The following is a 27,588-nucleotide window of genomic DNA, read 5'->3' as shown; positions in this document are numbered from 1 at the left end:
ACATTTCCATAACGTTTCGTTAAATGTTTAAGGGATGTTTTTATAACATTTCCATAACGTTTCGTAAAATGTTTTAGGGATGTTTTTATAACATTTCCATAAAGTTTCGTAAAATGTTTTAGGGATGTTTTTATAACATTTCCATAACGTTTCGTAAAATGTTTAAGGGATGTTTTTATAACATTTCCATAACGTTTCGTAAAATATTTAAGGGATGTTTTTATAACATTTCCATAACGTTTCGTTAAATGTTTAAGGGATGTTTTTTATAACATTTCCATAACGTTTTGTAAAATGTTTTAGGGATGTTTTTATAACATTTCCATAACGTTTCGTAAAATGTTTAAGGGATGTTTTTATAACATTTCCATAACGTTTCGTAAAATATTTAAGGGATGTTTTTATAACATTTCCATAACGTTTCGTTAAATGTTTAAGGGATGTTTTTATAACATTTCCATAACGTTTCGTAAAATGTTTAAGGGATGTTTTTATAACATTTCCATAACGTTTCGTAAAATGTTTAAGGGATGTTTTTATAACATTTCCATAACGTTTCGTAAAATGTTTAAGGGATGTTTTTATAACATTTCCATAACGTTTCGTAAAATGTTTAAGGGATGTTTTTATAACATTTCCATAACGTTTCGTAAAATGTTGAAGGGATGTTTTTATAACATTTCCATAACGTTTCGTAAAATGTTTAAGGGATGTTTTTATAACATTTCCATAACGTTTCGTAAAATATTTAAGGGATGTTTTTATAACATTTCCATAATGTTTCGTTAAATGTTTAAGGGATGTTTTTATAACATTTCCATAACGTTTCGTAAAATGTTTTAGGGATGTTTTTATAACATTTCCATAACGTTTCGTAAAATGTTTAAGGGATGTTTTTATAACATTTCCATAACGTTTCGTAAAATATTTAAGGGATTTTTTTATAACATTTCCATAACGTTTCGTTAAATGTTTAAGGGATGTTTTTATAACATTTCCATAACGTTTCGTAAAATGTTTTAGGGATGTTTTTATAACATTTCCATAACGTTTCGTAAAATGTTTTAGGGATGTTTTTATAACATTTCCATAACGTTTCGTAAAATGTTTAAGGGATGTTTTTATAACATTTCCATAACGTTTCGTAAAATATTTAAGGGATGTTTTTATAACATTTCCATAACGTTTCGTTAAATGTTTAAGGGATGTTTTTTATAACATTTCCATAACGTTTCGTAAAATGTTTTAGGGATGTTTTTATAACATTTCCATAACGTTTCGTAAAATGTTTAAGGGATGTTTTTATAACATTTCCATAACTTTTCGTAAAATATTTAAGGGATGTTTTTATAACATTTCCATAACGTTTCGTTAAATGTTTAAGGGATGTTTTTATAACATTTCCATAACGTTTCGTAAAATGTTTTAGGGATGTTTTTATAACATTTCCATAACGTTTCGTAAAATGTTTTAGGGATGTTTTTATAACATTTCCATAACGTTTCGTAAAATGTTTAAGGGATGTTTTTATAACATTTCCATAACGTTTCGTAAAATGTTTAAGGGATGTTTTTATAACATTTCCATAACGTTTCGTAAAATGTTTAAGGGATGTTTTTATAACATTTCCATAACGTTTCGTAAAATGTTTAAGGGATGTTTTTATAACATTTCCATAACGTTTCGTAAAATGTTTAAGGGATGTTTTTATAACATTTCCATAACGTTTCGTAAAATGTTTAAGGGATGTTTTTATAACATTTCCATAACGTTTCGTTAAATGTTTAAGGGATGTTTTTATAACATTTCCATAACGTTTCGTAAAATGTTTTAGGGATGTTTTTATAACATTTCCATAACGTTTCGTAAAATGTTTAAGGGATGTTTTTATAACATTTCCATAACGTTTCGTAAAATATTTAAGGGATGTTTTTATAACATTTCCATAACGTTTCGTTAAATGTTTAAGGGATGTTTTTATAACATTTCCATAACGTTTCGTAAAATGTTTAAGGGATGTTTTTATAACATTTCCATAACGTTTCGTAAAATGTTTAAGGGATGTTTTTATAACATTTCCATAACGTTTCGTAAAATGTTTAAGGGATGTTTTTATAACATTTCCATAACGTTTCGTAAAATGTTTAAGGGATGTTTTTATAACATTTCCATAACGTTTCGTAAAATGTTGAAGGGATGTTTTTATAACATTTCCATAACGTTTCGTAAAATGTTTAAGGGATGTTTTTATAACATTTCCATAACGTTTCGTAAAATATTTAAGGGATGTTTTTATAACATTTCCATAATGTTTCGTTAAATGTTTAAGGGATGTTTTTATAACATTTCCATAACGTTTCGTAAAATGTTTTAGGGATGTTTTTATAACATTTCCATAACGTTTCGTAAAATGTTTAAGGGATGTTTTTATAACATTTCCATAACGTTTCGTAAAATATTTAAGGGATTTTTTTATAACATTTCCATAACGTTTCGTTAAATGTTTAAGGGATGTTTTTATAACATTTCCATAACGTTTCGTAAAATGTTTTAGGGATGTTTTTATAACATTTCCATAACGTTTCGTAAAATGTTTTAGGGATGTTTTTATAACATTTCCATAACGTTTCGTAAAATGTTTAAGGGATGTTTTTATAACATTTCCATAACGTTTCGTAAAATATTTAAGGGATGTTTTTATAACATTTCCATAACGTTTCGTTAAATGTTTAAGGGATGTTTTTTATAACATTTCCATAACGTTTCGTAAAATGTTTTAGGGATGTTTTTATAACATTTCCATAACGTTTCGTAAAATGTTTAAGGGATGTTTTTATAACATTTCCATAACGTTTCGTAAAATATTTAAGGGATGTTTTTATAACATTTCCATAACGTTTCGTTAAATGTTTAAGGGATGTTTTTATAACATTTCCATAACGTTTCGTAAAATGTTGAAGGGATGTTTTTATAACATTTCCATAACGTTTCGTAAAATGTTTTAGGGATGTTTTTATAACATTTCCATAACGTTTCGTAAAATGTTTAAGGGATGTTTTTATAACATTTCCATAACGTTTCGTAAAATGTTTAAGGGATGTTTTTATAACATTTCCATAACGTTTCGTAAAATGTTTAAGGGATGTTTTTATAACATTTCCATAACGTTTCGTAAAATGTTGAAGGGATGTTTTTATAACATTTCCATAACGTTTCGTAAAATGTTGAAGGGATGTTTTTATAACATTTCCATAACGTTTCGTAAAATGTTTAAGGGATGTTTTTATAACATTTCCATAACGTTTCGTTAAATGTTTAAGGGATGTTTTTATAACATTTCCATAACGTTTCGTAAAATGTTTAAGGGATGTTTTTATAACATTTCCATAACGTTTCGTAAAATGTTTAAGGGATGTTTTTATAACATTTCCATAACGTTTCGTAAAATGTTTAAGGGATGTTTTTATAACATTTCCATAACGTTTCGTAAAATGTTTAAGGGATGTTTTTATAACATTTCCATAACGTTTCGTAAAATGTTTAAGGGATGTTGTTATAACATTTCCATAACGTTTCGTAAAATGTTGAAGGGATGTTTTTATAACATTTCCATAACGTTTCGTAAAATGTTGAAGGGATGTTTTTATAACATTTCCATAACGTTTCGTAAAATGTTTTAGGGATGTTTTTATAACATTTCCATAACGTTTCGTAAAATGTTTTAGGGATGTTTTTATAACATTTCCATAACGTTTCGTAAAATGTTTTAGGGATGTTTTTATAACATTTCCATAACGTTTCGTAAAATGTTTTAGGGATGTTTTTATAACATTTCCATAACGTTTCGTAAAATGTTTAAGGGATGTTTTTATAACATTTCCATAACGTTTCGTAAAATGTTTAAGGGATGTTTTTATAACATTTCCATAACGTTTCGTAAAATGTTTAAGGGATGTTTTTATAACATTTCCATAACGTTTCGTAAAATGTTGAAGGGATGTTTTTATAACATTTCCATAACGTTTCGTAAAATGTTTAAGGGATGTTTTTATAACATTTCCATAACGTTTCGTAAAATATTTAAGGGATGTTTTTATAACATTTCCATAACGTTTCGTTAAATGTTTAAGGGATGTTTTTTATAACATTTCCATAACGTTTCGTAAAATGTTTTAGGGATGTTTTTATAACATTTCCATAACGTTTCGTAAAATGTTTAAGGGATGTTTTTATAACATTTCCATAACGTTTCGTAAAATATTTAAGGGATGTTTTTATAACATTTCCATAACGTTTCGTTAAATGTTTAAGGGATGTTTTTATAACATTTCCATAACGTTTCGTAAAATGTTTTAGGGATGTTTTTATAACATTTCCATAACGTTTCGTAAAATGTTTTAGGGATGTTTTTATAACATTTCCATAACGTTTCGTAAAATGTTTAAGGGATGTTTTTATAACATTTCCATAACGTTTCGTAAAATGTTTAAGGGATGTTTTTATAACATTTCCATAACGTTTCGTAAAATGTTTAAGGGATGTTTTTATAACATTTCCATAACGTTTCGTAAAATGTTTAAGGGATGTTTTTATAACATTTCCATAACGTTTCGTAAAATGTTTAAGGGATGTTTTTATAACATTTCCATAACGTTTCGTAAAATGTTTAAGGGATGTTTTTATAACATTTCCATAACGTTTCGTTAAATGTTTAAGGGATGTTTTTATAACATTTCCATAACGTTTCGTAAAATGTTTTAGGGATGTTTTTATAACATTTCCATAACGTTTCGTAAAATGTTTAAGGGATGTTTTTATAACATTTCCATAACGTTTCGTAAAATATTTAAGGGATGTTTTTATAACATTTCCATAACGTTTCGTTAAATGTTTAAGGGATGTTTTTATAACATTTCCATAACGTTTCGTAAAATGTTTAAGGGATGTTTTTATAACATTTCCATAACGTTTCGTAAAATGTTTAAGGGATGTTTTTATAACATTTCCATAACGTTTCGTAAAATGTTTAAGGGATGTTTTTATAACATTTCCATAACGTTTCGTAAAATGTTTAAGGGATGTTTTTATAACATTTCCATAACGTTTCGTAAAATGTTGAAGGGATGTTTTTATAACATTTCCATAACGTTTCGTAAAATGTTTAAGGGATGTTTTTATAACATTTCCATAACGTTTCGTAAAATATTTAAGGGATGTTTTTATAACATTTCCATAATGTTTCGTTAAATGTTTAAGGGATGTTTTTATAACATTTCCATAACGTTTCGTAAAATGTTTTAGGGATGTTTTTATAACATTTCCATAACGTTTCGTAAAATGTTTAAGGGATGTTTTTATAACATTTCCATAACGTTTCGTAAAATATTTAAGGGATTTTTTTATAACATTTCCATAACGTTTCGTTAAATGTTTAAGGGATGTTTTTATAACATTTCCATAACGTTTCGTAAAATGTTTTAGGGATGTTTTTATAACATTTCCATAACGTTTCGTAAAATGTTTTAGGGATGTTTTTATAACATTTCCATAACGTTTCGTAAAATGTTTAAGGGATGTTTTTATAACATTTCCATAACGTTTCGTAAAATATTTAAGGGATGTTTTTATAACATTTCCATAACGTTTCGTTAAATGTTTAAGGGATGTTTTTTATAACATTTCCATAACGTTTCGTAAAATGTTTTAGGGATGTTTTTATAACATTTCCATAACGTTTCGTAAAATGTTTAAGGGATGTTTTTATAACATTTCCATAACGTTTCGTAAAATATTTAAGGGATGTTTTTATAACATTTCCATAACGTTTCGTTAAATGTTTAAGGGATGTTTTTATAACATTTCCATAACGTTTCGTAAAATGTTTTAGGGATGTTTTTATAACATTTCCATAACGTTTCGTAAAATGTTTTAGGGATGTTTTTATAACATTTCCATAACGTTTCGTAAAATGTTTAAGGGATGTTTTTATAACATTTCCATAACGTTTCGTAAAATGTTTAAGGGATGTTTTTATAACATTTCCATAACGTTTCGTAAAATGTTTAAGGGATGTTTTTATAACATTTCCATAACGTTTCGTAAAATGTTTAAGGGATGTTTTTATAACATTTCCATAACGTTTCGTAAAATGTTGAAGGGATGTTTTTATAACATTTCCATAACGTTTCGTAAAATGTTTAAGGGATGTTTTTATAACATTTCCATAACGTTTCGTTAAATGTTTAAGGGATGTTTTTATAACATTTCCATAACGTTTCGTAAAATGTTGAAGGGATGTTTTTATAACATTTCCATAACGTTTCGTAAAATGTTTAAGGGATGTTTTTATAACATTTCCATAACGTTTCGTAAAATGTTTAAGGGATGTTTTTATAACATTTCCATAACGTTTCGTAAAATGTTTAAGGGATGTTTTTATAACATTTCCATAACGTTTCGTAAAATGTTTAAGGGATGTTGTTATAACATTTCCATAACGTTTCGTAAAATGTTGAAGGGATGTTTTTATAACATTTCCATAACGTTTCGTAAAATGTTGAAGGGATGTTTTTATAACATTTCCATAACGTTTCGTAAAATGTTTTAGGGATGTTTTTATAACATTTCCATAACGTTTCGTAAAATGTTTTAGGGATGTTTTTATAACATTTCCATAACGTTTCGTAAAATGTTTTAGGGATGTTTTTATAACATTTCCATAACGTTTCGTAAAATATTTAAGGGATGTTTTTATAACATTTCCATAACGTTTCGTTAAATGTTTAAGGGATGTTTTTATAACATTTCCATAACGTTTCGTAAAATGTTTTAGGGATGTTTTTATAACATTTCCATAACGTTTCGTAAAATGTTTAAGGGATGTTTTTATAACATTTCCATAACGTTTCGTTAAATGTTTAAGGGATGTTTTTATAACATTTCCATAACGTTTCGTAAAATGTTTTAGGGATGTTTTTATAACATTTCCATAACGTTTCGTAAAATGTTTAAGGGATGTTTTTATAACATTTCCATAACGTTTCGTAAAATGTTTAAGGGATGTTTTTATAACATTTCCATAAAGTTTCGTAAAATATTTAAGGGATGTTTTTATAACATTTCCATAACGTTTCGTTAAATGTTTAAGGGATGTTTTTATAACATTTCCATAACGTTTCGTAAAATGTTTTAGGGATGTTTTTATAACATTTCCATAACGTTTCGTAAAATGTTTAAGGGATGTTTTTATAACATTTCCATAACGTTTCGTAAAATGTTTAAGGGATGTTTTTATAACATTTCCATAACGTTTCGTAAAATGTTTAAGGGATGTTTTTATAACATTTCCATAACGTTTCGTAAAATGTTTTAGGGATGTTTTTATAACATTTCCATAACGTTTCGTAAAATGTTTTAGGGATGTTTTTATAACATTTCCATAACGTTTCGTAAAATGTTTAAGGGATGTTTTTATAACATTTCCATAACGTTTCGTAAAATATTTAAGGGATGTTTTTATAACATTTCAATAACGTTTCGTAAAATGTTTAAGGGATGTTTTTATAACATTTCCATAACGTTTCGTAAAATGTTTAAGGGATTGTTTGATAACATTTCCATAACGTTTCGTAAAATGTTTTAGGGATGTTTTTATAACATTTCCATAACGTTTCGTAAAATGTTTTAGGGATGTTTTTATAACATTTCCATAACGTTTCGTAAAATGTTTAAGGGATGTTTTTATAACATTTCCATAACGTTTCGTAAAATGTTTAAGGGATGTTTTTATAACATTTTCATAACGTTTCGTAAAATGTTTAAGGGATGTTTTTATAACATTTCCATAACGTTTCGTAAAATGTTTAAGGGATGTTTTTATAACATTTCCATAACGTTTCGTAAAATGTTTAAGGGATGTTTTTATAACATTTCCATAACGTTTCGTAAAATGTTTAAGGGATGTTTTTATAACATTTCCATAACGTTTCGTAAAATGTTTAAGGGATGTTTTTATAACATTTCCATAACGTTTCGTTAAATGTTTAAGGGATGTTTTTATAACATTTCCATAACGTTTCGTAAAATGTTTAAGGGATGTTTTTATAACATTTCCATAACGTTTCGTTAAATGTTTAAGGGATGTTTTTATAACATTTCCATAACGTTTCGTAAAATGTTTTAGGGATGTTTTTATAACATTTTCGTGTCAGCTGGGTAATAGCTAACCAGGATCGTCTCGACATAAATTATACCGCAAAAGAAATAGCTAAATCCGCGGGTAGAGCGCTCGGCGCTATAATTAGCAAATTTAAAGTAATGGGTGGAATGCCGATCGAGGTTTTCATTAAATTGTACGATAATCTGGTTCAACCGGTGTTATCCTATGGTTCTGCTATTTGGGGTTATCGTGAGTTTGGATGTATTAACGCTGTCCAAAATAAAGCGTGTCGTTTCTACTTGGGAGTTGGTCTCAAAACCCCTAACTTGGCGACTCGCGCAGAATTGGGGTGGCTATCACCTCTAACGAAACAAAGAATCGATATCTCATGTTTTCGGTCAAAATTGAATAATGCATCCCCCAAACGTTTGATTTGCCTCATTAAAACCTGGTCACGAAAATTCAGTAAATCCTGAGATAACACTGTGCTAAACATGCTTAATAGTTTACAGCTCCTTGGTTTAGATGTTTATAATGTCTCACCGACAGATTTACATATTATTAAAGAAAAACTAATTAGTATTGATGGTGAAAGTTGGCATAGTGCCTTATGGAACGATTCTGGTCAGCCTAACGGTAATAAACTCCGAACATTTCGATTATTTAAGAACACGCTTCATACTTCCTTTTATGTCTACAATAACTGGAACAGGTCAAACCGTAGCTGTTTAGCTAAACTTCGTTGTGGCACTCTTCCGTTAGAAGTTGAAGTTGGGCGATTCTCTCGCCCTATAACACCACTGTCAGAACGTACCTGTAAGCTGTGTAACTTAGATAGAGTTGAGGACGAAACGCACGTTTTAGTTACTTGTGACCTTTATTCAGACCTAAGATATAACTTATTCCATTAAGCGTCTTTAATTAACCAACCCATTGTTTGTGGTATGACTCCCAACTGACCAGCCTTCTTTATGCAATGTGATGAATTATCGGCAAGCCTTACCGCTTTAGTGAACCGGATGTTTCAGCGTAGAAAGCATTTTACAATAACTAGTAATATGCCATAGGCCCGGGCGCACGCCGTCTGACTCGCAATGCTACCTGGGACAGCTGCTACCTGTATACAATGTCGGATCTAAAGTGTTTGCCAACGTGACATGATCAATACAGATGTAGCCTTAACCCACTTACCAACCTACCTGACGATCGATCACTCACCATGCACTGGCGTTAGTCCTAGGTCGTTACCGGGGTTACAGAATCAGCAGTATCGACGCAATTCTCTGCTTCAATAACTTTGATCACCGCCTGTCGGAAGACAAGTGGTGTTTATTTCAAAGGTTGCTGTGGTTTATTACAAATATTTAGTCCTTTGTGATGTCATGTTCGTTTTTCTATCAAATGTTTCCCCTTGTCATTTTTATGATTCAAAAACTATTAAATGCTAAAATATCAAAATTAGAAAAAACATGTAAGCCTTCAACATCCCCATTGTAACTGTCTCTACATAATTTCCAATTCTTCGTTTTTAAAACACTCTTCTCACACTTGGTAATTGCACGTGTATTATTTGTCTTTAGTTGGACAACGTAAAGACAAAATCATATTGAATGTTCAATTTTGCTTTGTTTCAGATCATTAACGCAACACATGTTTGCAGGAAACACTGTAAACTATTTACAATCTTTTGTTTGCTTGATTGTTTGTTTCTTTGTTGTTCAACGCCGCACTCAGCAATATGCTGTAAATAATCGAGTCTGGGCCAGACAATCCAGTGATTGACATCATGAGCATCGATCCACGCAACTGGGATCGATGACATGCATCAACCAAGCCAGCAAGCCTGACCAGCCGATCACGTTAGCCGCCCCTTACGACAAACATAGTCGCATTTTACGGCAAGCATCTTTTAACCATCTTTTAACCCCCCACCTTCCGCTCTCTGGGCGGACGCTCTACTACTAGACCACGTATTGTCATCAAAGGCTCCAATCCCTCCCAGGTAAGTGTGATCTTGTTCAAGAACTACTTCTCATTTCTTACTTTTTAACTCTGTACGTTGATGGTGTGAGTAGTAGAAAATGAATACCTATCCCGCCTGCCACAGGCGCCCTATGAATATTCATGAACCTAGTGTTATGCTAATAGACATGCATGACGTCACAATGAGAACGGAATCATTATGCATGAATGTTAGGAATGTGAAGAGTGCAGCCTTTCTTAAAATGTCTTTGCCGAGGAATTCTTTATGAATGCCAGCTATATAAGCACTTTAGGTCTGTTTTTTCATACACTTCCTGCAAGTGAAATTTTGTTGTCACCAGATACAGGAATCCGTCTTATACTTGTGCCAGCAGAATCTAAGGGCACAGACAATGAACACATGAAAGTAATTTACAAAATCATAGGATTGCAATCTGTGCATGAGTCAACAGTTTCATACACATTCATATTTGTCAAAACCGCATGATTTAATTATTGACAAATAGGATTTCGGAATGAATGCTATGCCTGTGTCCACAGGTATTCAGTGGATAGTCAATCACCACATGATTTATCTACAAAGTCCTTGGATTGAGGTACTAATTCATATACTAACAATTTATTATACCACTGATAACCAGTACCTGTTTATTTACATAATCCCGGAATGTGAGCACGTTTTAAGCACAAAGTCAGTCATCACATGCTATTGTCTTACACTCCTAGGGGATATTTGTTCGAAATAATCAATCAAAGCTCCGTTTTACTAAAATAGATGTAACTCGCAAAACAAATAATGCGCCCTTTTCTTGCAAACAACATTGAATTGTCCAAAATTAAATTGAGCCCCGATTGTGTTTGACAAAATAATTGATCTTGAAAAGAAAATGATGATCTTAAACCCAAATTCAGCCTCACTTAAGGGAAGTTTATTTGCTTTATATATTTCGTATTGAAGATTCACAGTAAGATTTCAGTAAGAAATGATCTCAGAAGCTAAAGAATACTCTTGAAATAGCATACGCGGTTCCAGACCAGTGATTGACCTGAATGTGTCGAGTTGCACGAGAGTCATTTGACTATAGATTCTGGGAGCAAGATCTGTTGCATAAAACCGATTAATCTTCTGAAATAGATTGTTTGTTGTTTATTTCTTTGTTTGTTTGTTGTTAAACGCCACATTCAGCTATATTCCAGCTATATGACGGCGGTCTGTAAATAATCGAGTCTGGACCAGACAATCCAGTGATTGACAACATGAACATCGATCGACGCAATTGGGATACGATGACATGCATCAACCAAGTCAGCGAGCCTGACCCCCCGATCGTGATAGTCGCCACTTACGACAAGCATAGTCGCCTTTTACGGCATGTAAGGGTTGCTGAAGACCTATTCTACCCCGGATCTTCACGGGTCTGAAACATATTGAACGGGTCTGGTAATGAATCAATGTTTTGTGCACCTTTACTACCTGGTAGTGTATCAGATAAGTCATTTGCAACAGTTTCATCCTCATGTTCTTGTGTCAAAAGCTTTGTTGACAAAACCTTCCTGAATTCAGAAAACATGGTGGGGTAATGGTAAAACCACACTTTATATGGAGCAACTCATATCTTGAATTATAAACGATTTATTTCATCTTCTACGACAAGGGCAAAAAAAGAAATATCTATAAATGAATGGAGTGAATGAACAAAAAGGCCAAGCTTATATACAATTACGACACTCATCATTAAGTGGCCATACATGAAACTGGGAATTTGAAAATAACGAGCACAGAGGTTGTTTGAATGAAAACAATGTTTTGTTTCGCCTATCAAGTATTCTCTTGGGTTCTGATATTATTCATTACCTCAATTCCAACGTCATGTGACTGAATCTCTTCCAACAGATACCCGTGAAGATCGGGGGTAGAATAGGTCTTCAGCAATCCATGCTTGACGTTAATGGCGACTAACGGGATCGGGTGGTCAGGCTCACTAACTTGGTTGATGCATGTCATCGTATCCCATATGCGTTGGTCGATGCTCGTACAAGGGGCACGGGTGGCCCAGACGTCTAAGGCGCCGCAATTCGCAGTGCAGAGTTGCGTCCCTTGAGCACTACAGAAACCTATCATTTTGGGTTCGAATCCCGGTTCGCACCGATTGTTTCTCGGTTTGTCAGCACCATACCCGTGCTCATGGGTTTCATGGGTCTCAGACCTGCATCATTTCGGGCTTTCCTCCCTCATTAAGCTGACACGCCGTGATGTAACTGGAATACTGTTAAAAGCGGCGCTAAACCCAACTCACTCTTCACTACTATATAAACAAATAAAATTCTAATGTGCCCGAATGGGACGCAACCGCAAAAAGTACCAGAATTTGTACTTCACAAAGAAAGTGTTATCCCAAATATAATATTTGTTATGAAAAAAAGATTGCCTCAATAACTATACAACAAAAATTAAAACTCTTCTCAACTAGTTATTTACAATAAATGCACAAAATAGCCACACTAACTGACATTGTTAAGCGAATGTAGTTTGTGCTGCAATCCGATTGACGGAAAAACGTTGTTAAATGAATGTATTTTCCCAGAATTGGGAAACATGAAAAATAACATGGAAACAAGAACACCTGGTATCATCACTATTTGATAGTGATTCATAAACACATGCTCATGAAATAGTCCGAAATGTACAATCGACTCTGCTTTATACAGAAATTTCTTTTAGATTCTGAAAGGGTCTTGTCACTTTATATTATCATTATTGTTACAGTTCCAGTGACAAAATAAGCTTCATGAATTTATGTTTTTGAATTATTTATTAACTGACAGTATTTCAAGTATTATGAAGTTATACTTATGTTCCATTTAGGTTGAGTAAGAGTTTGTTGGTATTACTCCCTAATAGAAAAGGTTTATTTCCTAAATGAATAATGTTATGATTAAATTATCAAAAGTCTAACAGGAAATTACCTGCTAACCAGAATCGAGGTTGTTTGACTCACGTATGAATGAAACCAGGATGTTACTCTCCAAGTAATCTCAAACGTAATAAGATTTCAATCAATGACCTACGTTCGCATTTGTTCATCATAATAGCTCTTATAGCTTGGATATTGCGGCGTAAAACAACAGTCACCCATTCAACCTTCTCTATGTGGGTTACAATGTACATGTATTACATCTGAAACAGTGAGTCACCCTGTCTTATCCTGGCTGAGACTATGAGGATTGGCGTGCAGTAAAGTTTCAATGGCTGCACATTCTTCGACAAACAATTATTGTAGAATCATTGCAAACGTGTAAGTAATTTAGAAGAATTTACCACTGATTCAAACGACTACATCTGAAATTATTATCTTTGTCTGAGAAATGAAATATACAAATAGGAAGTCAGTCAACACTCATCAACCTAAATAATCGCAATTGCAATGGTGAAAGGTATGCCAAGATAAAAATCAGTATTTAGAATTATTCTTAGCGGCGACTGGACACTCTAAATAAGGCAACTGCAAGTCTAAACTACTTCTATTTTTTCCATATGACATCAAATGGCCAGCTTTTGTACTGATTTGGGTCTAATTTCTGACCCCCGATACTTGGTGCATATGCAGAATACTGCAATCCTAATAACAAATCTACCAGGTTTTTCCCATTAATGTCTGTTTTCATAAGTACCCATTCCATCATAATTGCAGGAACTTCTATCTCTTTGAAAAACCTTTTTGAACCGCTGAGAACAAAATATTCATACTCTTGTATGTCCATTTTTAAAACGGCCTTCTTGAATGGCAAGTAGGGTAATGTATCGTCTAGAGTGATAGTATACGAGTCAGCGGATTCCTCACAGGGGGATTTAGTAGAAGACCCAGACGATGCCACAACGCTTGTCCCTCCAACGTTGCCAACTTCACGCATGAAATTCACAAAGGAGTGGTTTCCTCCAAGTGGATTGAATATGATGGTCATCCTGTCTGTGAAGCCACCTTTCTGAATAGACTTACACAGTCTCTGGACGTTCTCTATGAGCGGATCCACAGATACCACCTTCCTCCCGAACTTGGCCACAGACAGGGAGAAGGCGCCAACATGAGATCCTAGATCCATGAAGCCAAGTTCAGGGTCTTTTTTTAATTCTGACAGAACGAGGTTGATATTTCCAGGTTCCCAAGCTCCCTTCTGTTTTAGGTCCTTAGACACCCACTTATCAACCACGATGTCGTGTATATGGATCGGTGTCTCCCCAGACGGTGTCTTCAGAGGAACACAGTCAACGTGGACAGTCCAAGTGCAGAACTCGTGAAGCTGCTGCATCTGTCTTCCGTTGAATCTGTACACTAAGGTTTTACCAGGACTGGGGCTTGACCTGGACGGTGGAGTCTGGCTACTATCAGACTGAAACCGTATTTTATCATTTACATTTCCTGGGGTTTTATCAGCACTGGCAGCAGACATGGAAGAGACAGCAATGCTGTCATCAGCCAATCTGTATGAGAAGTGAGGCAGGACCACATGTTCAAAGACCAGCATGCAGAAGGCACCAGCACCCATGAAAATCATCAGCGACGATTGACGGAAATTTACCATTATGGCTGGGGTTGACAGGTGGCAAGAGGTAAATCTGAAATAGGAAGGAATATGAGAAACATTCAGTTACATGACAGGCTGTTTCTTACTGTAGATGCGAACTGACCAGACGGCACCAAAACTGTGCCCAAAAGGACCAATATGTCATGAATGTCTTTCAGAGTGTGTTAAGCCAGTGCATGATATTGACATAGGCAGAATGATGTCATTCAAAGTCCGACTGCCCAATGTGAAAAGTTTGTAAACGTAACGGATCACTTAATTCCTTGATCCAGAGGAAATGTACCTAAATGTAGTTACCATACTGTTAGTTCCATCCCTATTCCAAAGGGTCAGGACAATTTCTCAAAAATGAAAGCAAAAGCCATCCGAAGTTTACTGAGAAAACAATGTGCGAAATGCTGACTTCTTGTTTTAACACTGATGTGAAATGGGGGGTTCAGACATTTAGGCAATAAGTTGGAATTCCAATGTACACCATTTGTGCTCCCCTTCTGACTGATCTGTTTCTTTATTTAATATAAATCGGAATTTATGCTTGTATTGTCAAAATCAAAACAAGGCAATTTGACGTTTAACTTAAGCTTCAGGAATGTCGATGATCTGATATCGTTCAAGAATGGTAAAAAAACAATTCCTTTCCACTGATTTATCCCGTCCGAGTAAGAAATAAAAAAGGTGAGTGAAACCATCTCATCTATATCCTATTTAGATATATGCAAAATCTCTCCACAATATTGTATGACAAAACAGAACAGTTTAAGGGAGTTTTTAAGTTTTACGACCACACCATGTCTACCGGTGAGTGATCTGGAGTCAGTAGTTAAGCCGCACCTATAGATGCATCTGAAGCAATATTTAGTCACCTACCAGCGCGCACTACTGCCTGCGTAGCTCATGAAAAGGAAAACCACCTTTGAAGTGTTTGTAGAGCACAAAAGGCTCATGGATGCATGGCGTGCAGCCCGGCAACCAAAGGAGCTAGCTTGAGGTAATGGCAGTTTACACTGTCATGGAAGTTCATTAGTCAATATTGATATATCCGGGGCGGATACAGAAGCCCTGCTCTATAAAGTTGTCCACGTTTTGTCAACACTGACCTTTTTATCTGGTGTCTACAAGCAGCATCCTGTCGGTCTTTCTAAAAACTTTATTTGTTTGTTTGTTTGTTGTTTAACGCCGCACTCAGCTATATGGCGGCGATCTGTAAATAATCGAGTCTAGACCAGACAATCCAGTGATTGATATCATGAGCATCGATCTACGCAATTGTGATACGATGACGTGCACCAACCAAGTCAGCGAGCCTGACCACCCGATCCCGTTAGTCGACTCTTACGACAAGCATAGTCGCCTTTTACGGCAAGCATGGGTTGCTGAAGACCTATTCTAACCCGGATCTTCACGGGTCTTAGTTGCTGTGAGATAATTGAAATACGGGATGGCCGACTTTATTTAGAAAATTATTGTGTCCTGTTCACGTATTGTCCAGCGAAATGGGTGAATAACTACAACCAGGGACATAACACGTCACATGCCATCCCTGATATCTGGACAGACCCGTGAAGATCCGGGGTAGAATAGGCCTTCAGCAACCCATGCTTGCTGTCATAGGCGACTAACGGGATCGGGTGGTCAGGCTCGCTGACTTGGTTGATGCATGTCGTCGATCCCAATTGCGTAGATCGATGCTCATGATATTAATCACTGGATTGTCTGGTCCAGATTCGATTATTTACAGATCGCCGTTATAGAGCTGGAATAGTGCTGAGTGCGGCGTAAACAACAATGTCTCTCTCTCTCTGATATCTGGACAGTGAACGGTAAGGGGTTAAATACCTTGTTTACTGATCAGCAGCAAACTTACACTGTTCACTAAACATGGTCAAATAGAAAATCTGTACCTGAAAGAACCTAGCGCTGAACCAGGAAACAACCAACAAGTACCATACAATCAACAAATGTATAACAAAATTAACCAAGTTTGTAAAGCAATACAAATTACTGCACAGCAATTGTAATGGCAGTACACAATAGAGTCATATTACAATATTCAATGACAGTATATAATATAATGAAAGTGGTGAGTATCAAATACACAAATACAGTGGTGATAGCAAAAGTCAGTGATAATATTTATTCACACAGCGACGACAGTGGTCAAGCTTCCGAGACGGGCTTGGCAGGGATGATTAGAGATCCTCACATGAAAGCTGGTTCCAAAGCGATGAAATGCGTGAGAGATACGAAAACACGCTATTTCCCCTTTCATGGTCTAACCAGCTACTAGAAAGTTCCACATACTTCCCTCATAACACAGAACATTACAGAAATTTCCATAACGTACTGTCACCGTCCGCGGTTTACAGGGACGGAAGTTTTCACGCCAAGCTCCTCACAGCGATAGCCCGTTTGCGAAGCTCTCTATACTATCGCTGCCGCCAGTCAAAGCTGCCCACTATGAAAGGTGACCACAACCATGCTTGGAGTTGAACTCGCAAGTGAATGACCATTATGAATACAAACAAGTGATTACTGCCGTGACGCCGAATACTCAAGCTTCATTATTTTCTTTGTTTGTCAATTTGAATTTCTATTTCATTCCAACTATCATGTAATTGATATAGTTAAGTATTGACTCTGTATCTTGTTCAGTTCATTGAATCGAAAACCGATGCGAAAACTGTTTGATTCCCCGACATTCCATTGTAATAAAAGTAGTCCGCCTTAGTGGGCGTGGCTGTTTTGTTTTACATTCATTCGGAAATGAATGCAATAACACGTGACCAACTCAGCTAATCAGAAATCAGGGGGCACGGGTGGCCCAGTCGTCTAAGGCTTCGCGATTCGCTGTGCAGAGTTGCGTCCCTTGGGCACACCAGAAACCTATGATTGTGGGTTCGAATCCCGGTTCGCCCCGATTATGTTTCTAGATTTGTCAGCACCATACCCGTGCCCGTGGATTTCACCGAAGTGGTAAACGTCTGAGACCTGCATCACTTCGGGCTTTCCTCCCACATTAAGCTGACACGCCGTGATATATTTGGAATAATGTTAAAAGCGGCGTTAAACCCAACTCACTCACTCATTAATCAGAAATCAGGAATTACAATGAATATGATAATTTTAGGGCTAAGATCGTTTCGAAAATCTAGGCCCTGGATCCCCCAAACTGGATGAAAAGGAGCTCAGAAGCCAGGTTGACATCCGAATCAGATCGAGCCATTGGGTGAGTGATCCTTGGTAGGTCTTCAAACCTTTTTCTGACAATTGCTAGTCAGGAGTTAGGTGAACTACTTTCTGGGGAAGTTAAACAAAAGTTAATCGAAAGTGTTAAATTATTCGCGGAACAGCTGTTTAACCTAGCTGAAGAACCTTTTGCAGGAGTAGGGCATAATGGCCATGGACAAGCCATTACACGTCAGTGAGTTTGTTTCCTTTCAGATGGGTTAGACATCTATGTAAAACTGAAGGTAATAAGAGAGAACCCTCCAAACCTTGCCACAGCCGTAACCTGTGAAATGCATGAACACAACTTAAGAACAAGGTCCAATTTAAGAATAGGGAAACCTAAAGCAAATAGACATGTGCCAAATTCGTTTAGAACAGAGCAACCAATGGCGGTAGACCATGCCCGACCTCAGACATGTTACGATTGTAACACATGGCTAGGAATTGCAGAACCCATATAGACCCAGTATAAATGCAATTCAGACTGAAAGGGGTGGTGCCAACATTCAGTTGTTGTGTTGGATATGCAGGCAACCAGGTCATTTCAAGCGAAAACGTCCAATCAGTAGACAACACACAAAATACGCTAAAGAGTGAGTGAGTTTATATATCCCATTTGTTTTGAAATGCTATTATCCTTGTTTAATAAAATCTTATTATCTGGTACTTATCCAGAGGAGTGGACTTTAGGTGTCATTCTTCCTTTCCATAAAAAGGGTAATGTAAATGACCCTAGCATTTACAGACCTATTACTCTTTTATAAATATCTGGCAAAATCTTTTCTAAAATTATATGTACTAGACTCACCAACTGAGCAACTGATGGAAATGTTATTATCCCTGAACAAGCAGGATTTAGAAAGGGGTTTCAAACTGTGGATAATATATTTATACTTCAAACTATTATTGATAAATATCTAAGATTACATAAATAGAGGTTATCACGCTTGTGTGTTTGGGTATGGTAAATATCCTGCATTAGGAATAAACATTGTATTTAGCGAGCCTTGGCGAGCTAAATACATAGTGTTTATTCCTAATACAGGATATTTACCATCCCCAAACACACAAGCGTGATAACCTCTTTATCATATAATGTCATGCTTTAATTCTGTGCTTTAAAACCGCTATCCCTCTCTCACAAACATTACCGAAACATTGCGAGTTTTCCTGGAATGCGCGCTTTAATATTTATTACGTCACAGGGTAAGTGATGTGTCAGTCGGACAGTGACAGTAGCCAATATAGTTCCAACTGAAATCTCTTTCTTATACAGTGGCGAAGCAACATATACGCAAAACAACAGTTGTTTTTAATTGCCTTTCGCGGCAATCCATCGGTCTGTCCGCTACAGTAACTGCCCTTTGTCAAAGGGAAGCTACTCTAACCCTAGTCTATGAGACGTCACGGGCACGGTCAGACGTTGTTGACAGTCGGTCTGTCCTGTCATAAGGTTAAGAAGTGTAGTCAGATGTACACACAGCGACAAAACCAAACAAGGTAACAATTCAAACATATTTCGGCCAAATCCAACAATTTTAATTTGTGGAGAAGGTTTCAAGTCGCAGAGGTCTACAAGCACAGATATTGCTACTGATCCCGCTTGGCTAGGCCTCGCGCCCTCGCAAAATTGTTTCGAAATTAATACCTCCAAAGTAGCCAAAACTTATAAAATGCCTTAGCTACGTCACAGTTAGACACTGATTTTCAGTATATTAGACTGTTCTTTTGATAATGGTAGCAATTATCCCTGTTGTTTATCCAGATTCCCGATGGTTAATTTTGACTCGATCGCCGAATGACGAGGACGACGCCATGTTTGTTTATAAACAGTGAAAGTAGTCCTACTTGACCTTTGATATTTGCATCTCTATCCGCATATGACCCCAACGAATATCGTTTTTATCCGTTGGCTTTATCCTGCCGAGAAACCTGCCCATTATATGATAAAGGTAGACTATACTGTGCCTTTATTGATTTAAAAGCAGCCTTTGACTCTGTGTCACATAGTGCTCTGATGTACAAACTTTGGACTGGTAATATTAAAGGTTCTGTTTTTAGATTACTTAGAAATATGTATGAAAATGTGAAATCATGCGTGTCTCTGAATTCTGGATTTACTAAATTCTTTGACTGTTCATTTGGAGTTAGACAGGGTTGCCAGTTGGAACCATTTTTATTTTCATTCTTTATCAATGACATTGTAGATTTTTTGCAACAAGATAAGCAATGGTGTATTAGTATAGGTACTCTACAGTTATGTATGCTGCTTTTTGCAGATGACATTGTAGTAATAGATAGTACAGTTTTTGGTCTTCAAAGGAGATTAAATAAACTTTCCCAATATTGTGATAAATGGCAGCTGCAAATAAATAATGTCAAGAGCAAGGTAATTGTCTTTTGCAAAGGCGGTCGATTAAAGAAATATGGATTATTTTCTCTAAATACATGTCCGCTTGAAATTGTTTCAGTGTATAAATATTTAGGTGACTATCTTTCAAGCTCTGGTTCATGGTTTAATACACAGAAAACTCTCCAGGCCAATAAAGTTTTTCAGTCACTAAAAACAAACATTATCGATTTTCATAAGTTACTTTTACATGTTTTGACTCATTTATTTGATGTCAAGCTTCTACCAATCTTGTTGTATGGCAGTGAAGTCTGTGGGGTTCATCCTTCACCTGATATTAATACAGTCCATGACAATTTCTGTAAAGAGCTTTTACATTTAAGACGGAGTACACCTAATATTGTTGCAAGGGGGTTGATAGGTTGTTATTCACTAAAAGTAAACCAATACATGAAAATTATTAAATATTGGACTAGATTGTTATTTCAAACTGATAATCCTATTTTGAAATATGTCTATGAATATCAAGTGTCCTTGGCGGATAAAGGTATTGAATGTTGGGCTTTTCATGTAAAACAATTATTATCATCATATGGTTTTGGTTCTGTCTGGTGTAATCAAGATGTTCCAAATGTAAATAAGTTTATTGTTTGTTTTAAGCAAAGATGTATAGATATAGATCAGCAAACTTGGTTAAGTAAATTAAAAACATTTTCCAAACTTACAATGTATTCATAAATTAAACCATGCATTGTATTAGAAAGATATTTAACATCAAAACCTGTTAGAGTATATCAATTTGCTCTTAGTTCTTTCCTTTGTTCTAGCCATAACCTAATGCCTGAACAAGGAAGAAAAATTGGTCTTTCTAGAGATGAACGCTTATGTCCATTTTGTGTAGTCCGTGTGATTGAAACTGAGTATCATTTCTGCATTGAATGTCAATTTTACTCAGATCTGAGAAATAGTCTTATACCTAAGTATTACCATTCACAACCTTCATTTGATAAATGTTGCACTCTTATGTCTTGCCAAATAAACATGTTATTAATAAATTAGCTAAATATATTTTTCTTGCTTTTAAGAAACGACAACAGTTTTTTAAATGTATGCAATAATTCAATTGTTTCACTCTGTATATCACTTGTATTATCTGGCGCCTGCTATTGTTGTAATCCACTGTATCCATATTGTATAATGGGCCGGTGGCCTCTTTACTGAAATAAACTCACTCACAAAATACGCTAAAAGACAAGGTTTAAACTGATGAAACCGCCCTTCTCAGGTCGAAGCCGCTGAGAATGAGAAACGTAAGCCAACCTACACAATTAATTTAGCAGGTAGACCACATTTATGTGCAGTTAAAATAGGTAAACAAAGAACGACCTTTCGGTCATGCGTAGCCGGGTTTATCAGACAATAACCAAGAAAATGATCATCTCAACGTGTAAATAGAAATGCTCTAGAGGTTGACGGTTGGGTGGACATTGCTTTTAAAATACTGTAAAACAGAAATTTAATGCGACAAGCTTGTAAAGGATACTGATGGGGATAATTCGTGGCTGGCGCAAATCTGGGCTGCTTGACAGGATGTGAACTGACCTTTACTCAACTTCACTTTGTGCAGGTGACTTTGTTATTTTGTCTAGTAATTTATTTATCTATTACCTTTGTGACTGATTGTTGTCACTGGCTGCTATCAACTTGTAATGATCTGATATCATTGTTTTTGATGTAATACTAGTAAATAATACTGAAGTGATTTATTTCGTTTGTTGATTGTTTCCTTATTTTGATGGTACAAAATTAATGCGCATAAAATGAATACCTTCCGTCACTCGGATTTTTCGCATTAATATTCTGCTCGCATTAATTTCCTGTTTTACAGTAGTTCACTACAGACAATACATGGTGATATACTTTACTACAGACACTACATGGACTGGTGATATACTGCACTATATCTTCGATCCCCGGGAGCATCATACCAAAAGACGTTAAAAGATAGTACTTGTTGTTACCTTGTCTGGCGTTCGGCATTAAGGGGCATTAAGTAGTCATTTGACCCACATGTTAAGACTAAAGAGTTGAAAGAGCAAGGGAAATTTGGTTATTTCAAAAATGGTAAACTATTTGTGAAAGATCAAATACTCCGAAGTTGGAATGATAATCCAAGTTACATCAATACCTCTTGACACCCCTCTGATAGTATCAGAAATACGTATAGTGATACCTCCGAAAGAAAGCCTTCTCGTAGCAGAGACAATAGACGTGGGAAATAGAGGTGTTGCTTCATCCAGATCACTGTTACTATAATATAAATTGTCAATGCAAGAGGATAACCAGCCTAGTTTTTCTGCCGAAACAGATTCCACTTGGCGTAAAGGGCAAATCGATGCGGAAATTTTATGTAAGGACCACTGAAAATCAGTGATGACACCAGGTGTTCACGAAAACGGTAAGCATGTCCTGCCCTAAAAGTTAGCACCCGCCATTCATTCAATTTGCATAAAACAACACTTTCTTCTGTTTTGGAACGAATGTGGTCTCATTACTAAAATAGAAGACAGTAACTTTATGTGTTATTTAAGGCAATATGACAATAGGATTATAAATGTTTTACAATTAAAGCACCCCGAATACATTCACATGGCATACACTCCGGGGAATTACCCTTCTAATACAGAACTCTCTCTCTCTTAATATGTGCACAGAAGATGTATGGGTTCAGTGTTCGTACTTATTGCCAAGTCCGTATTTAATGTAGAGAAGGGTGTGCTAGTGGTTTGTACATATATAAACCCAGAAAGATCAACAAGATAATAGGGCAAAGTGTGGAATTACTCATGTACTAGATTCATTATTAGATACAGTCCAAAGTATTGGGGTTGTCTATATTCTAATTGGACTCGTGAAGATCCGGGGTAGAATAGGTCTTCAGTAACCCATACTTGCCGTAAAAGGCGACTATGCTTGTCGTAAGAGGCGACTAACGGGATCGGGTGGTCAGGCTCGCTGACATGGTTGATGCATGTCATCGTACCCAATATTGTCATAGATCTATGCATTAAATGGAATTATATAAGGACATTTGTTTTTGCATATGGCGAAATGAGGCATTTGTTTATAATGTAAATATTGATAAGATTAAGGGCTCCAGTGGAACAGGGTAACTGATATGGAACGGATATTCCTCGTCTCTTGTTTTTACGTCTTTTGGTCAGATTCCTTTTTGTTTTTCTTTCTATCGTAGCCTATTTTCGAAACTATCGTAGCCCTAAGATATCGTAAGATTGTTGTAAATCTAACATAACCCCATACCTGTAGTAAGTTTATTTTATCTTCATCCTAGATTGAGGCATACATTGCCAGAGATATTTTTCAAACAAATAACCTGCTTTGTGTTCAAACTTTGACATTTCATTTTGCTACTGTGTGATTCAAATTGACACTTCGAAAACACGAAGACAGCATCAAAGATTTCACGTCAGAAATGTTCTAAATCGCGTCACATGACTATGGAGTCGATAGTTTACAACATATTTGTATCCGAGACCATGTTGAAGAAATGTGAACTAACATACCTTTTCGATAATTTGAGGAGGAAAACATGGAAGGTGTCTGCAGGCTATAGTAATGACCGTGACCTTATAACTCAGGGGCAGCTAATCGTAGATCATATTCTAGTTGAGAGTGGTTTCCCTTTGAAATTCGCCCGGCCAAGCTCCTTCCCAGCGCGTGACACCTTCGTTACACTCTCAGTAATAGTATAGAGAGCTCCGCGAACGGGCAATCGCTGCGAGGAGCTTGTCGCCCGGAGAGCCCAAGCTCAATGTTACTGTTTTCGTTCAAAAGCGCAGAGTTCCGCCGTTAGATTTTCTGGATCGTCCATGCTTTAGTCTTTACTTTCGCATTTTATAAAAGGATATCAATCTCCAGATATTTTGTTTTAAAACAACACCTAGGTTATCTATATTATAGAAAGACAAATATTTGATAACAACTGTTTAAATATTGTCTGTTGAACAATTGCATTCTTTATAACAGGTGATTAACGCCATAGATGTATTCCATGAAATATAGCAAATTATACAAATTTTGACAGCAGGAGTTAAGCACAGATTTTCACAGATTGTGTAATTGTAATAATGGATTTTGTATTTTTATTGGGTATTCTGTTTAAAACGATGGAGCTGATGTTATCTTGACCTGTGGCTGAGGCTGTGTGTGTCTTTTTATATAGGTGTTTGCAGTTTATGGATATTAATTATCTTTAATTATTTAGAGTGTATTCTGGTCGATTTGTGTATGTTTGTTGTGTTTTATTGATGTTATGGAGGTGTGTGTGTGGGGGGGGGGGGGGGGAGGTAAATATTTGTTTGGGGAGGTAATTTATTGGCTTTATTGGTTGGGGGGGTGGGGGGGTGGGGGGGGGGGGTGGGGGGGGGGAATGGGGTGGGGGGGGGGGGGTCGGGGAGTTGCAGGTGAGGATGTATTTAAGTGCTATTTCTTATAGTTTATTTGTTTTTGTTGAGTGTGTCAATATCTGTGTCGTGTTTTTTGTATGTGTCTGTTTGATTGCATAGTTTTGTAAGTAGCTGTCAGTTTGCTTTTTTTTAATTGAAATTTATTTGCTGAGTGGTGCCTAAAGATTTATCAGTAGCTGGTATGGGTTTAGAACATATATTTAATGATTTGGGGCAGTGGTCACTGCCCCGGATGTCGTTGTGAACGTCCCAGCTTCTTCTTTTGGTTTTGTTTGTTTGTTTGTTTGTTGTTTAACGCCGCACTCCAACTATATGACGGCGGTCTGTAAATAATCGAGTCTGGACCAGACAATCCAGTGATCGTATCATGATCATCGACCCACTCAATTGGGATCGATGACATGCATCAACCAAGTCAGCGAGCCTGACCACCCGATCCCATTAGTCGCCTTTTACGACAAGCATAGTTGCCTTTTACGACAAGCATGGGTTGCTGAAGACCTATTCTATCCCGGAATCTTCACGGTCAGAGAATTGTTCTGATTACTGTGATGTCCACTACTGTTGGGTTTTGAAGATGGGCTGGATTACGTGTTGATTGGTTATCATTAAGCGTTATTAAATTGTTGCTGTCGAGCCAGTCTTTCAGTAGTCTTCCCTACTTATCAGTATAACCTTTGGTGCCCCATAATGGGCGCATCGGGGTCTCCGAAGAAAATAGTGTTTTGGGTAGTATATTTTGTTAATGTAACTAAGTCGTCTTCTTGCAAAGCTGTTATGTGAGGTTAAATTTTGTTTGGGGCGATGATCGCCTAAGTATATGCCCGTCAGGTAAATGTTTATTTGTTTTCTTTGCATTACAATATACTGAACAGCATTGAAAACGCACCACCATGAAAATGGATGTATTTTTATCCGGGCTTAAGTCATATGAAAATATATAAGTGAATGAGTTATATACGACGTTCTGGGCGAAGCATGAAGAACAGCTCGTCAATACACATTCCTAATTTTTTTGTGAGCTAAATCGCCAAAACGCAACAAATTGCGTGCACATCATGGAAAACGTGTTTTGTTTCACGGGAAGAATGCAGATTAGGGCTATAAAAGACAGACTTTTAAAAGCCACATCACTTGTTGCTGCAGACGTAAAGGGTACTGCCACAAAAACATGCCAAGATAAACAGAAGAGGAACGTGAACGTGCCTTGGGCATGCTTCAAGTTGGTACGTCAAGTAGAGTCGTTGCACAACGGTTTCAATGCCATCATTCAACAGTCCTCGGGCTGCTGAGCAGATACCAGCAGACAAGAACCACCAGAGATCGACCACGTCCGGGTCAACGTCGTGCAACTACACCACGTCAGGATCGCCATATTGTTCGTCGGCATCTTCGTGATCGTACACTTCCGGCGATCAGGACTGCAGCAACCGTACAAGGCCGACGGAATTGATCAGTGCTGACACCGTACGTCGACGTTTCCGCTCAGAAGGGCTACGTGCTCGACGTCCATATATTGGACCCATACTCACTGATCGACATCGAAATGAACGTCTGCGTTGGGCCAAAAGGCATCGTCATTGGGGATTGCGGCAATGGCATGGTGTGCTGTTCTCTGATGAGTCCCGTTTTCATTTACGGAATGCTGACGGTCGACTGCGAGTGTGGCGTCGACGTGGAGAACGTTACCACAATGACTGTGTTGTACAGACAGATCGTTGGGGGGAGGGAGTGTCATGGTGTGGGGCGGCATCAGTCATAACCATCGAACAGAGCTCCATGTTTGTCGTGGAAGAGTTAATGCCCTTTACTACAGGAATAACATATTGGCAAATCACGTCATCCCATTCTTTCATCAGCACCAGGATATGCACACCTTCCAGCAAGATAATGCAAGAGCGCACACAGCACGTGTTTCAACACAGTCCCTGGCGAACAATAATGTGCCTCTGCTTCCATGGCCAGCCCTGTCATCCGCCAATTGAACATCTATGGGATTACCTGGGTCAACGCCTCTCACGGTGTCCGCAAGTACAGAACCTGAGAGAACTTGAAGATACACTACGTCAAGAGTGGAATGCCCCAGAACACTATTCGCAGACTTATTCGATCAATGAGAAGACGTTGCATGGCCTGTGTTGCTGTCAATGGCGGGCATACCAGATATTGATTTTTCATTTTAACCCTATGTGTCTTCCTTACACTGATGACGTTATTGTAATTACTGTGTGGTATTCCTGTTTCCTTTGTCGTCTTTCTTAATAATCCGTCTATATCTGTTCTAATAAAAATCGGTCATTGCTCAAGTTGTTTTTGTAATATTTCAAGATTTATTGCTGGTGCGTTTTCAATGCTGTTCAGGATACATAAAAAGCTCGAGACATTTATAGTGTCAATGGCGTGCTTGTTCTGCGTGCAGTTTAGTATTGGCCCAGTTGTTATAGGCCAAGTGAAACTCTGTATCGACTTAATCCTGCTGGACCGTGTACAATGGTAACTATAGGCAACAGTGTTGACAAAAGGAGAAAGCCTACACCTGCACAATGGCAACGCCGAGACTGCGGGGTCTTCATTGAGATTTTTATCAATTATTCATTTTCGCATTGCCTTGATATCGTTAGTGTTGCCCTCAGTCAGATACCAAGGCAATACGAAAATATGTTAAATTATTAATCATAATATTGCTGCAGTACGTGCCTTCATATTAGCCCTTGGACCAAAGGCAATACCCATTTAATTTATCCATCACACGAAGCATCACATATGTCAGAAGTGTATTTATCACAAAATAAAGCAAA

General features: G+C 35.8%; 1 protein-coding gene across 7 annotated transcripts in view; it reads right to left on the bottom strand.

Moving 5' to 3' along the window:
- The window catches only part of LOC124119067, a 117,845-nt gene that overhangs the window by 13,384 nt on the left and 76,873 nt on the right, over positions 1-27,588 (bottom strand). For 4 of the 7 annotated variants that reach the window (XM_048380545.1, XM_048380543.1, XM_048380544.1 and 1 more), the window contains one exon: positions 11,759-14,756. In XM_048380545.1, the coding sequence (XP_048236502.1) occupies positions 13,664-14,722 (1,059 nt within the window). In that variant the 5' untranslated portion in view covers positions 14,723-14,756 and the 3' untranslated portion in view covers positions 11,759-13,663. Of the gene's footprint in view, positions 1-9,349; positions 9,467-11,758; positions 14,757-27,588 lie in introns of those variants that run through there. The other 3 variants (XM_048380547.1, XM_048380548.1, XM_046481463.2) reach the window with 3 other exon arrangements.

This window comes from Haliotis rufescens, unplaced genomic scaffold, assembly GCF_023055435.1.
Source record: "Haliotis rufescens isolate VD_foot unplaced genomic scaffold, xgHalRufe1.0.p SCAF_31, whole genome shotgun sequence".
NCBI classification, from domain to species: Eukaryota; Metazoa; Mollusca; class Gastropoda; order Lepetellida; family Haliotidae; genus Haliotis; species Haliotis rufescens.
This window is presented reverse-complemented; position numbering and strand designations above follow the sequence as displayed.